This window comes from Pholcus phalangioides, unplaced genomic scaffold (genome assembly GCF_987345545.1).
Source record: "Pholcus phalangioides strain wild (caught in Gottingen) unplaced genomic scaffold, Ppha-v1.0 ptg000024l_1, whole genome shotgun sequence".
NCBI classification, from domain to species: Eukaryota; Metazoa; Arthropoda; class Arachnida; order Araneae; family Pholcidae; genus Pholcus; species Pholcus phalangioides.
In genome coordinates, this window is record NW_028301616.1 from 4,907,196 (window position 1) to 4,920,675 (window position 13,480).

A 13,480-nucleotide genomic window follows, 5' to 3' on the forward strand; every position below is an offset into this window, starting at 1 on the left:
AAACCAACTTCAGCCGACCACCACTGTGGGGTTCGAACCCGGATCCTCGCATCACGAGTCCGGCATTATAACCACTCGACCACCACAGCGGCTAAAAACCACTAATCTATTACATCCCAGTCACCATACTTAAAAACTGTAAATGTATGTTTAGTTCAGGGCACTTTTTGATTCCTCCGCAGCTTACATTCTCCAAGAAACATGAAACGGATATGATGTAGAATCATTCCACACTATGACTGCAGATTATCACAATTCCTTATTTTTTTATTTCCCTATTCGTATTAATTTCAGAATGAATCATGGGAAACGTCACCCTAGACCAGAGGTCTTTTTCTAGTCACGAGCACTGCCTGTACCCATCATCAAAAGAACAGCACCCTTACGGCAAGTTTGACATGCGAATGCATGAAATCGGGATGATTTCAATCCTTGAATACAATTTATGCAAGGGGTTTAATTGGAACGTTGATCAAGAGAGTGCTCGCGAGCCCGAAATCGGACACGAGCATCAAGGACTCTGGGTGCTTCAGAGAGCACCGTGGTGCTCGCGAAGGTTGAAAGTGGTTGAAGATGCTTGCCCTAGACCATAGTTTTCCAAAATTTTTGTTCCATCGCTCCCCTTCTTCAGAAATTTTTTTCCCTCATCGTCCCCCAAGTCAAACGTGCCCATAGGATCCTGTGCCATACCCATAGCTTCTATCGACCCCATCCCCCCCCCCCCGGTAAAATTCTAACCCCACCAGGGGGAGATTTTGCCCACACTTTGGAAAACACTGCCCTAGAGAATGCAGGGACTTTGCCTCAGACAACCATACCCATAGTTTCGACCCATTACGAAAAGCAAGCACCTGGCGTGCGCAAGTGCTTTCGGGGATGATTGATTGCACTGCAAAAAGTTTGACCTGGAGTACGCTTTATTGATGCAATAACTCGTACGATTCGAATAATTGACAACCATTTGTAAAAACTCCAGTTCCAGTGCGTCAACTGCTATTAACGAAAAATTAATAAATTTTTCTACATTACTCAGATTTGTGTCATTCCTTTCATTAAGAAAACAATTTCCAATTTCCGAAATTACTTTTGGGACAGTCCTCTGAAATATAGGCACATCGTGACACCCATATATTTCTGGAATCTTTTACGTGATTATCCACACGCACAGATGAGTTTTTCTGTGCAAAGGCGGAATTAATCAAGGTATTAAGGTACTTTTGGGAAACTTTCCAATGCTTATGATTGCGGCACGTTTTCAATATAATTTTCGCTGAGGAGATATGATATTTTACTCTTTTCTGTGACCGTCCCATTTTTTTTCCTTGCGTATATTTCATCAGGACATGGAGCGAGAGAGAGATTCACGGTTCTTCTTTACTTCTCCTTGGACGACCCCAATCCAAACTTAATAAGGCAGTTATTCCTTTCCTGTGTATGTGTTATTATGTGAAGATGCGACCACACACTCATTTTCATCCTTTTGCCCCTCCAGTGAAACATGCCTCTAACATGCGAATTGTTTTTAGTGGAACGGGTTGGATGGTGGGAAGATGTCTTGACCTCTGTAAATACTTATTCCTGCCCGTTGATGATTGGTTGAGAAACAAATATAAAAAAAAAGATGGTCTTTTTGGGAATAAACTTTCGTAATCTAACTAGCAACCGACTTTCCCTGGTCTAGTATTAAATCGATAGTTAACTTCATGTTGATGGGGTTTTTTTTTCTCTACCTGGCATATCCCGCCTGCAGACAATAACCAACAATTTGAATTGGTAAAAGTAAACACTTGGCCAAGTTGTAACAATAGATCATCATGTTTAACAATCTTAATGGCGGAAGTCGTAAAAAATCCACCAGACTCGTTTTCTTGATAGAGCAATAAAAATGTCGTGTAACATAAGTGTTTCGGTAATTATGACTTCAGTGTAGTCGACTCCCCTTTCAAGCTTTTGTCTCGTAATTCTCATAAAACTGGCAAAATAAATATTCTAGAATTGTGCTCGTTGATTTTTTTTATTCTGAAATAAATTTACATTCAATCCAAAACACCAGCCGGGTGGGCCGGTATCACTAAGCTGACCATATTTAATCGAGAAAAATATGAGAGCTACGCATCTTGAATACGGAAAAATACGAAAAACATTTTTAAATTATAGCTGGAATTGCTAAAAAATTTCAAATGGGCAGCTAAATGTTAAAAATTGCAAGAGAGCAACTGCAAATCATAGTGAATTAAATTTTACAAGGTGTCCCATAAATTCGTAAGTTGTTCAAAAATTCATAAAAATTGAAAGAACTGGAAAAATTTGAATACGGTATGCGAAAAATATATTCTTTGGTACAGAAAACTAAAATTTAGTTCCAATTTCCTTCGATCGAGGACGCTGCTCAAAAGAAAATCACTGGGAATATGCAAATCAGAGTCCTATAAAATTCGGGGTGTAACGGTTAACAGCTCATTTCTGAATTTTCCTATTATCGGCGCAGTTGTGATGATGATAATTGGCATGTGATGTTGACATCGGTGGATAAAGCACAAGGGCGAAGTTGTTTCACGTCAGCCAAGCTGAAACTTCACGAACGTTTTGGACACAGAAGAAATTGAAGAAATATTCAGGTGCAATCATGTCTGCCGGTCTAGTTTCCCTGGCCATCTATCGACAAAAAAATTGAACAAAATTCCGCACCAAAAAATAATTCCCTTTCTTGAGCATAACTTTTTCGTAAACCACATTCAAAAAAATGTACCAATTTCTTAATTTTCTTTTCACTTTTTAACCTCTTCACAAATTTATGGGACCTTGTATTTTACGAAAAAGACGTTGAAAAATATGTGAAATATATGAGATGAATATTCATGTTTATATTCGTACAACAATGGAATATGTAAATGATATACAAATTACTGTACGTGTCCCACATGATGTCACCCAGTAATTTTACAGATTCAAGTAAGATACGTTGAAAATACAGGGGAACACGCGACAATTTTGTAAAAGAATAGGAATGACTGAAATATACATATTTTTGATGTTTTGTACAGAAGAGCAATGCACAGAAGGGCACATGAATATTGCTTCAAATAGAAAAACTTTGCAATAGGAACCCTGCTTCCACCTATCAAATGAAATCAAAACTATTATGGATTCTTCAAATAAAATTTACTGTTGGTTCTATACCGGCGCGCAGCATGAAAATGAACAATATGTGGTATGATATCATATGTTATTTATTTCCCTGCTGCATATACTATGCAATAGTATGTAAATATTACCCCATAATACCGGTATGTATATTTTTATGTTTACCACAATTATTTTGTAGCAAACATAAAAACATAGTAACCGGTATCGAGGCGAGTAAAATTTGCAGCAATGTGTAGCATAAAAATAAAAGAAAACAATGTATATAGTATCTTACAAATTACAATTTTTTGCCATGCTGCCCACCGGTTTAGAACCAACGATCAGTCGTACCAGAAGAATTATAACAATTAGTTTGTTTTTATTTGATAGATGGCAGAAGGTCTCGCGCAATTAATTTTATTTTGCTAGGTGTATCAAAAATCTCTGCATAAAGCATATTAACCAATACTTCGACGCATGAAATTTACACGGTGTGCATCATGAAAATAAGAAATATACGATCTCATACCGTATATTATTCCCTTTCATGCTACCCACTGGCTAAAAACCCAACAACCAATTTTATGTGAGGAATTATAACAAATAGTTCTGTTTTTATCTGATAGGTGGCAGCAAAGGGGGAGGGGGGTTCCCATTTCAAATATATTTTTCGTGGTTATAAAGTCAAGTTTTTTAAGTTAGAAAATCAAGAAATTTTCTTCATATTATTTTGTTTTCGCTGTTTTGCAAATTAGTTCTTCCATTTTTAACAGTCCGCGAAATTATTCACTTAATCTTATCGGTACGCAAGTAGAAAAAGGTTGAAGAACACTGATCGACAAACTCTCAAAGATTTCACATCAAGTTTTGAAGAACCGTGTAGCTACATTGATACGTGAGAAATATTTTTTTTTAGTTCTCTCTAAAAAATATATGCTCTATAAAATCTGATAGAAGTTGTTTTCAGAATTATAGTTCAACAAACAAACCTGTTGCGTAACGGAAGAGGAAAGAAACAAGAGAAAGTCATGGTTTTGCTCCACTATTTTTACTCCACCCTTTTTAAAATTTCTTTTGCTTCGAAATCTGCAAATTCTTTTGTTCGCCGCGACCACAGACACAGAACGAGAGCTAATCACCTCTAATACTTTAAAACTAATTATCATCCAAAGTTCATTGAGGGGTAGAAGAAATCGATTTCCGCAATACCCAATGCCATAAGGAATTCGCAGTCAAGTCCAAAACTTGTTTTCTTGATCGAGTTTACTTTTAAACTGAACTTCAACTAGCTTTCCTGTTATAATTGTGTGAATCTGTGAAGGTCTCGTTGGTTGGAAAGAGTGGGGTGAGAAGTAAGATTTCAAATAAAATCTACAGCAAGGGTGCTTAACCTTTTGAGGAGCGCGGGCCACTTAATTGGTTTGAAAACGTGTCGCGGGACGCTTGAGTGATCTAGAAATGTTCCTCGAACATTTATAGTCAAGTGAACTATAAAAATGCACTGTGCCGCTTAAGGGAACTGAAAATGTGTCGCGGCCCGCTTAAGTATCTGTAAGTGTGCTGTGAGCCACCGGTCCTCTATTTCTAATACAGGGTGATTATAACTGAAGTTCCCGTACTCTGAGCAGCTTCTCTCTCCAAAACTGCTCAAGTGAATACAGTCAAATTTTTAGGATATCTTAATGAGAGAGAGATTTATGAAATTAAAAAAAATTCAATTTTTCCGACCACCAGGTGATAAAGTGAAACTTTTTTTATTGAATTTTATTTTTTCCCATGGCCAACGTAGAGCAGCGGTTCTCAGCCGGTGTTCCGTGGAGCCCTTGTGCACTCTCCAGGGGCTCCGCAGCCGCTCGAGGAAAAAAACAGTAACAATTTAAAAAATAATTATATATTTTTAAATAGTAAAAATAAATCAGTAACTTTGACGAATAATTAAAAAATTGGCCTACGGGGCTCCGACATAGAATCTTTTTACTAAAAAAGGGCTCCGCGAGTCAAAAAAGGTTGAGAACCGCTGATGTAGAGTATGTACCAAGTTTCAATGGAATACATCTTCCAGAACGGGCGCTACTTACGTCGGAGTAGTGTCAGTATACTCGGGTGCTACATTGGTCTGAGCGGTGTCAGTATGTTGAAACTACCAACATCCCTTATCGATAAGAAAAACCACTGTGTTGAAACTACTCAGACATATGTAGCGCAAGTTCTGGTAGGCGTATTCCATTGAAACTTGGTACATACGCTACACATGGTAAATGGGAAGAAGAAAAATTCAATAAAAAAGCTCCATTCTTTCACCTGGTGGTTGAAAATTGAACAATTTTTTTTTATTTCACAAATCTTTCTCCCATCCCATGGTATCATTAAGATATCCTAAAAATTTGGCTGCATTCTGATAAGCAGTTTTTAAGAAAAACCACTCAGAGAGTAAAAAATGAAACTCTAATTATAATCTCACTCTGCATATACGTTTATTTTTCCTTCTATCTATTTATTTTTCCCATCAAAATAAAAAGTACGTGAATTATTATTACTACACACACAAATTGTATTTATTTGTTCCCTTTCTTATTTTTTACCGGTCGGCAAACTATTTCTCCAATTTATTTTTTTTTCCCGGTTCGTAAATGATTCCGTAGGTTTCCTCCGGTCCGCGAATCTGGTCAGTTACTTTCAGTGGTTCGCAGTTACAAAAAGGATGAAGAAAACTGATCTATATATTATGAGTACTCAGCTCAAAACACAGTTAGGGAATATGTATTATTTATAAAAAGTTGATGATTAAATCTTGTGAATACCTAAAAATGTTGTTTGCCAATATTTTATGAATTAAAATGTTTAAAAATCACAATTAAATAAAAATTAAATTTCTTCTAAGTGTTTTGAGTAGTGTATTTAATAAAAGAACCAGTTCTTGATAATATACTTCAGTGATTTTCAACCTTTAAGGCATTGCTTGATGAAAACAAAAACATCCAATAATCCCACGGCCGACAAGTCAAAGTGCGGTGTATTTATAAGATGATCATCTGGATTCACAAGGACTCAATGTGATGTACAGCGACATCTAAACGAGTGGGCCAAATGGGCCCTGCGAATCAAACAATCGTAGCCCTTGAACGTTTAAGGAATTTTATTTGTTCTCAAATTATTTTCCCAATTAAATATGAATTTTCATTACGTTTGGAATAATTAATTTTATGAATTTTCATTGAATCTGGAATTATTTCCCTTATTAGTTCCGGAATGTTAATTAAAATTATGAAATTATTTCTTTCATCAATTATGGCATCATTTTGTATTTCAGTTTCTTATATAAACTTTCATCAATTATGAGATTATTTCTTTCACTGATTTTCGAAGTAATTTTTCTCTCTTTCACTAATTTCTTTCATAAAAGTGCTTTTCAGCATTTCTGAAATCATGTATGCCTTTTTGTCGGCGGACCGTCAGTTGAAATGACATATTTAAAATGGGCACGTTATTTGGATATTTTTTCTAACATAAAGCATATTTCTATCACCAACGGTTCGAAAGATAAAAAGTATTCCTATATGTAGGTAAGACTTTACACCATGTATTTACATCAGGTCCGTGACAACTGGGCCACCGGGACCAATATGTCCGGGGCCAAAGCTGAACGCCCCCCCCCCCCCAACAAAAAATACACACTTACTTTACACATTTCTTAAAAATTTCGAGTTTTTTGTTTGAAATAATTTGCAAAATGAGAGGCAGGGGAGGGGGAACCCTTACTTTTCCTGAGCATAACCCTTTCAAGGGACCTTAAGAAAAAGTCTTCCGTGGAGAACGGAGAAGGCACGCTTCGGCCCTGCCCCGTATAATGCATAAGTAATAAAAAAAATTGTTTTCATCCAACATATTTCAGTTACATATTCAAGTGCGCTTCTTTAAAAATACAGGGGAAAAAACGGGATAATTTTATGAAAGAAAAAGTTGGGATGACAAAAAATCTCTCTCTCTCCGAATATCCCGTTAAATGCGGTTCACATGGTCACCATACATATGAATGAACCTGATCAAGGTTTGGGGAGAATCAATTTTTTTCCTGCCATCCTTGCTCTAAATATGGAGATGGAATCAGCCTTCAACGAAACACTTCAAATAATGAAAGCAATTTCAAATATTATCCAAGATTTAACTTGAAAATAATGATCTTTTCTTATCATTAATTAGTTAATTGGGCGTACATATGATTGTTAAAGCTTTAGTTTGCTGCTTTTTTTGGATACAACGGTTATCGATGAGTTTTTTTTTTTTTTGCAATATTTCTATCCCCCGGGAAAAAAAAAACCAATCTAGTATTAAAGAATAAAAATAACAACTAACAATTAGCAGTGACCTACAGTATCATATGACACCAGTCAGTGACATTGCCTCTTGATCAAAATAATTAAACGGTTCGAGGGATATATTTGATACTCGAAACTGCTAATCCCAGTCCATTAACGATACGAAAAGCGGCAAATTACCATCGCATCATAAAAGCGATTGACCGGAACATTTAGTAACGGACTGCAGTTCATTAAAAGGAAGCCGTTATATATGATTGTAAAGAATCGTAAAATTAGTAAGTCCATCCTCATCACTGCCGTTTCCGATACCATTAAAGACAGCTAACTATATTTAGATGAAAAAACGCCAAGGAATAATTAGTGTTATTAATCTCTAGTTTCGAAGCACATTTCAACATTTCTCAAGCTGCTTTTTTGATATAAATTATATAGTTTAATCTCGCTTCTACATACAAGAGTGGAAAGAGTGGAATTAATCCAATAAATTATGCATACATAGGCACCACTTTTGTAGAAAGTGGTTGTTAATATACACACTGAAAATAAAAACTCTCTCTATCTTTAGTAATTTTCTTTTCCCTTTCTGACGGATAGTGTATAAAAAACCTTAGTGTATATCCTTATCATACCCTAGATTTTGGGTTTTTATTTCAAGGTAGGGCACATTGGTATTTTTTGAGGGCGTGGACGGCTGTTCGTTGCAGTTCGGGAATAGCCTGAAATGCGTGAGGAAATATTTGACCTCAAACTTAAATGGTTTCAAAACCATTATATATCCTGAAATTTTTGGACTCGTTCAATTTTGGGACTTTGTCCTTGACTGAAAACATGAAAAAAAATCAAAACATCACAGTATATATATATATATATATATATATATTTATACACGAAGGTACATCCTCATACAAGGCAGGGGTCTTTAATGCATGGCTCACTGGCCACATTTGGTCCTCGGAGCTTTTTGTCGTGGCAGGCCGACCATTTTTAGAAAATGAATGAAAAAATTGATAAACGATTACTTCTAGAATTAATGAAAGAGATAATTTTTGAATTAATGAAAGATATAATTTTTGAATTAATGAAAGATATAATTTTTGAATTAATGAAAGATATAATTTTTGAATTAATGAAAGATATAATTTTTGAATTAATGAAAGATATAATTTTTGAATTAATGAAAGATATAATTTTTGAATTAATGAAAGATATAATTTTTGAATTAATGAAAGATATAATTTTTGAATTAATGAAAGATATAATTTTTGAATTAATGAAAGAAATAATTCCGGAGCTAATTGATGAAAATTCAGATTTACTGAAAGAAACTAATTCTACAATTTTTTAAATAAATAATTTCAGAGTTAATGAAAAAATAACTTAAATAACTTATAAGAGAAATAATTTCGTAACTTCTGAACTTCTAAGAAATTAATTCCTAATCCATAAAATAATATTTGAAAGAAATTAGTTCACAAGATGTATTGAAACGGAAAATAATCCTTCAGAATCACCGAAACAAATAATTAAAGAATCACTTTAAGGTGATTTGAGATTAAAATTAGTCTCAGAATCAATTAAACAGTAACTGATAAAAAAAAACTCTCAGAAATAGTGAAAACGTTTATTTCAGAACTAATCAAAATTGATAATTAATGAAAGAAATACTTTCAGAATAAATAAAAGTAATTATTTTTGTTGCTGTTTAGCTCTGGGCCGCATTGCTCCCCCCCCCCCCCGCTATTGAAATGCCACTGAATGACAAGAGTTGGTGGCCCGCGGGCTTCATGGGAGTTTCAATTCAGCCTGAAAAAATGAAAGACCCTTGATACAAGGTGAGGTATAGTTAGCTTTAGTTAGAGTTCCTTGGAATACCGGGCTGAGACTTATGCGCCATCTTTCAGCAAGAGAGAGAGAGAGAGGATGACTTCAGTAGTATTAACTGGATCGACTAAAATTCCTCGGATAATTAACATATCAGTTCTCATTATTGTGGTCCATTGAAGAAGTTTATTACGTATAACACTTCCCTCTCTCACATTCCAAAAAAATCTCGTTTGGACGAGATGATTTCTGTGCCACGTATTCTCATACCTTATGAATTGAGTTATATTGTCTCGTGATTCTTACGACCCCTACATTCACTATGAACCAAGGATTGGAAACGAACATAAGCACCGCAACGATCAAGCACCGATTGATGTGCGTGCGCATCCATGCTGGAACGTGATTTCAGACCAGTAATTAAATGCTCATCATAATTTGCGATGGTTATCGGGGAATCTCAGCATTATTATTATCATATAAGAGTGTGAACGTGATGCTGTTTATGAAGATTTCTACTTCGAATGTGGGGATCGCGTTATGTAGGTACGTCCGAATCTCTTTTACAGGAGAAAGCAAAAACCCCGATCACGCACGGCGTCAGGCACGTTATAACGAAAGGAAAAGAGAAGAAAAATTAAACATGAAAAAACACATGAATGGAATGGAATCTCACGCGAAGTGTTGTTTCTTTATATGTCATCGAGGCGACGCTTATCACGATCGACTCCTTAAGATTATCCAACCGTGAATGTTTTTTTCCTGTGTTATTGTGAAAACTCGGCCCGTCATTTTCTAAGGAGTTGATGAGGAAGGAAAAAAAAAACAACAAAAAATAACGTTGTCCAGTGTTGTCCATCACTTCCTAGTTTCAGTTTTGTTCTTTGTTTCACACACAATTGTGTCCTCACACCACTGTTATAAGAGAGAAAAAGAGTATCCCCTCTAATTTTATAAAGCTTTATTTCCATTACAAGGATGCTGCTTATCTTAGAAGTTCTTATCTCCATTGTACTCGTATCCCATGTTGAATGAGATGTTATTCTTCGAAATATACCGTAATGTTGACAGTTTTCTTAATTAAATGGGTTTTCATTATTCAATATTCCAGGAGAATGGTGTCTTCTATTTTTAGTCTGAATTCCGAGGAAGTATCCGGCACTCCTATAAATAGGGTGTGCGTGTGTTAATGTTAATAGTTAGAAACAAGGTCCCCATCATTAGGGGGAAGTATTCATGATCTGTATGTGTGCATGCGAATATTACACACCCGCCTCCCAATCTGAATTCAATTTGCTGTTGCTTGTGTGTGCATCTTCACGTGCTGCATATATCTGAATACAACAGGGCTATAATATTCATCTACAGGTTGTCGACCCACATCCTAGAGTGAAATCACGGTTTTTGTTTGGTGGGGGGGGGGGCCTCATAGCCGGGATTTTTTTTATTATTATTAAACAAACAGCACAATGGGCCAAACAGACAAAAAAAAAAGAAATTTAAACAGACAAACACTTTTCGACCCAAAGGGGTTGAAAAGTGTTTGTTTGGCGGGAACATTCTTTATTTATTTGATTTCTCATCAAATTTAGAGACCTGAAATAAACTCACGGTCCCATTTGTTCAAGGCATAGATTTAAGATTAGTTATATAACATTTATGGTTCAAGGGAAGGGGACATGTATAGCCAAGGGCGTACGCAGGATCGATCTTATGGGGAGTGTGGCACAAGAAATTTCTTCAAGGGAAATTTTGAGCTTTCAACCTTCAAAAATTTAAATTTAAAGAAATTGATTTAAATAACATTTTTTTAACATTTTTAATATTTTCTTCAATACTTTATTTTTTTAAATAAAAATGTTAAAAAAATTAAATTTTCGGAAGGGAGGGGGGTGGGGGAGAGGGGAAGAGTGCCTGAGTGCCTTATGTCCCTCCACTGTTATCCGAAAGAAAATTTTTGATGGGTAATTTCACTCCTCTCCTAAATTTTAAGGGGTAAATTTGTTAAAATGAGGGGTATTTTTTTCATAAAAAATCAGCCATAAGCCTTAGAAGTGGAAAACTGTTGTAGAGAAAGATTTAGTAGACTACATTTCTCAGTTTCACACACAGTACTTCACTCATAAATTTTAAGAATTTCCCGTCCAACTCCCCTTCCCCTTCCACCAAATGCCCTATGCCAGTTAAAAACAATGGAGCACATTGTGTGGTACATCCCGTGTGGTATTTTTTTTAACCACACGTGTATATACGGCCGACAAAAAGATCTTTGGAAGTACAATTAAACTTCCGCCGGGCACTATATGTTGATCGTTGATAAGGTTTTAAGTGAACCGACTATTATGCACTCAAATCTAACTATAAGATAAGATAGATTTGAGTATATATATTATTATTTTTTAGAACATAATTATTATAGATAAGAGACACAGCTACTCAACAGCGCTAGTGCCATCTAGGGGGAAATAGCAAGAAGAGGAAATGTCAAGCTGCGTTTATTAGATCAATTGCACCCGACGGAAGGGAAGGTTAACGGAATACTTCGATGCGTCAAGAAAAAAAACTTATAGAAATTTTTAATAGCTGGAATGGAAAAATCATTCAAATCATTAATTAAATTTCTCTCAAATTAGAATCATATGAAAAATATAAAGCCCCCTATGTTTATTTGATTTTTACGTCGATATTATTGTTCAACGTTATACATTATATAAGGTGATGTGATTTTGAGTGAAATATGAAAATAATATATCGTTGTGTTGTGTGTGTAGCAGTTTCGAAATATAATTAACAATTATCGAGAGAGGTTTATCTTATAGTAAGGGGGTCATTCAAGTATTACGTCAGCATCGACGGGGGGGGGGGGTGGGGTTTCGGATTTGCTGACTTTTGATCACGAGGGGGGTTTGAAGGTTGTTTACGTCATCAACCACCGCTTTTCGAAGATATGAAATATTCTAAGCTGCTGACGAAATTTTGCTGACAGGGGGGGGGGGGGTCAGTGTTTTGCTGACTTCTGCTGACAAGAAGGGGTGGAAGGGGGTCAAAAATGGCTGAAAATCTGCTTACGTAATACTTGAATGGCCCCTGAGCGATATCGTTGTATCGAGAGGCGTTTAACATTAAACTATATGCAATTCAAAACAATATCCGAAAAAATATCGTTGTAGAAGCATTTATCGTTATATCAAGTACAGTTGTAGTGAGGTTTCACTGCGTAAGAAAAATTTATAAATCTCGCGAGATGGACTTGATGACTGTAATAAATTAAATTATCACAAGAAAAACGGTCTTACTTGTATGTGAAGAGTGAGTATCGGGTTTTTGAGCGATTCCCGGTCGATTTCTTTGACGAGGTACAGGTCAGCCGTTTGAGCGTGCATTTCGAACAATCCTTTCTCATTACCTGTAAATGCCAGAACAGAATGAATGAAAAATGATGTGTCACCGACAGTTTTTCCTCTTTTTTTTGTCCCCTAACCCATAAAATATACTTGGGAAAAAAAGAAGTTAAATGGATGACGGAAAGTCACGTATGACATGCGCTATTACTAGAGTAACAAAGTGCTCAATGAATGAATGAATGAACTTACCTTGAATAATGGTGTATCTTAATGGTGCATTAACACCCACGTCTTTGTCGAAAGCGTGAATGGGTGGATCCAACGACAACTTCACTCGTATCCTCGCACCCTTAAAGGAAAGAAATCACTTCATTATCACAGGGATTCCATAAATTTCAACGTCGTCCCCCAACAACAAAAAACTTCCCTGTTTTGTATTAATAGAGTGTTTCAGTCGGGAAAGAATGAAAATTAATTTGACAGGAATGTAATAGACATTAATGATCACGAATGCGCATACAGTGATGGATGTTTCATGATTACAGCTTAATATTCATCTCTCGAGTAACAATTTGAGGTGGGATACACCAGTGTTGTTACCTTAACCTTTTCTCACCCGTGGCCCCCTTTGAAACATATTTTCTTCTTGTGCCCCCCCTCCCAGAGCCGTCTTAACACACCAGGCACTGCCCACGGGACTCATAGTAATGATATTTGATACTATAGTTTACGAAATTAAGTGTATAAGTAGAGGTAGGCACATACTTCTAGACAGATAGGAGTGTTAGAACATCGATTTTTCCGGGGGTCCCATAATTCTGTTAAGACACGGCCATGTCCCCACATCCCCATTTAGGAGAGAGGCCCTTC

The 13,480-nt window shown here is 36.0% G+C and overlaps 1 protein-coding gene across 3 annotated transcripts in view; it reads right to left on the reverse strand.

Moving 5' to 3' along the window:
- LOC149068618 (protocadherin Fat 3-like) overlaps nucleotides 1-13,480 on the reverse strand; it is a 181,316-nt gene that overhangs the window by 45,806 nt on the left and 122,030 nt on the right. For all 3 annotated transcript variants that reach the window (XM_089250408.1, XM_089250406.1, XM_089250409.1), the window contains exons 10-11: nucleotides 12,860-12,959; nucleotides 12,563-12,672 (exon numbers count right to left, since the gene is read on the reverse strand). In XM_089250408.1, the coding sequence (XP_089106534.1) occupies nucleotides 12,563-12,672; nucleotides 12,860-12,959 (210 nt within the window). The remainder of the gene's footprint in view (nucleotides 1-12,562; nucleotides 12,673-12,859; nucleotides 12,960-13,480) is intronic.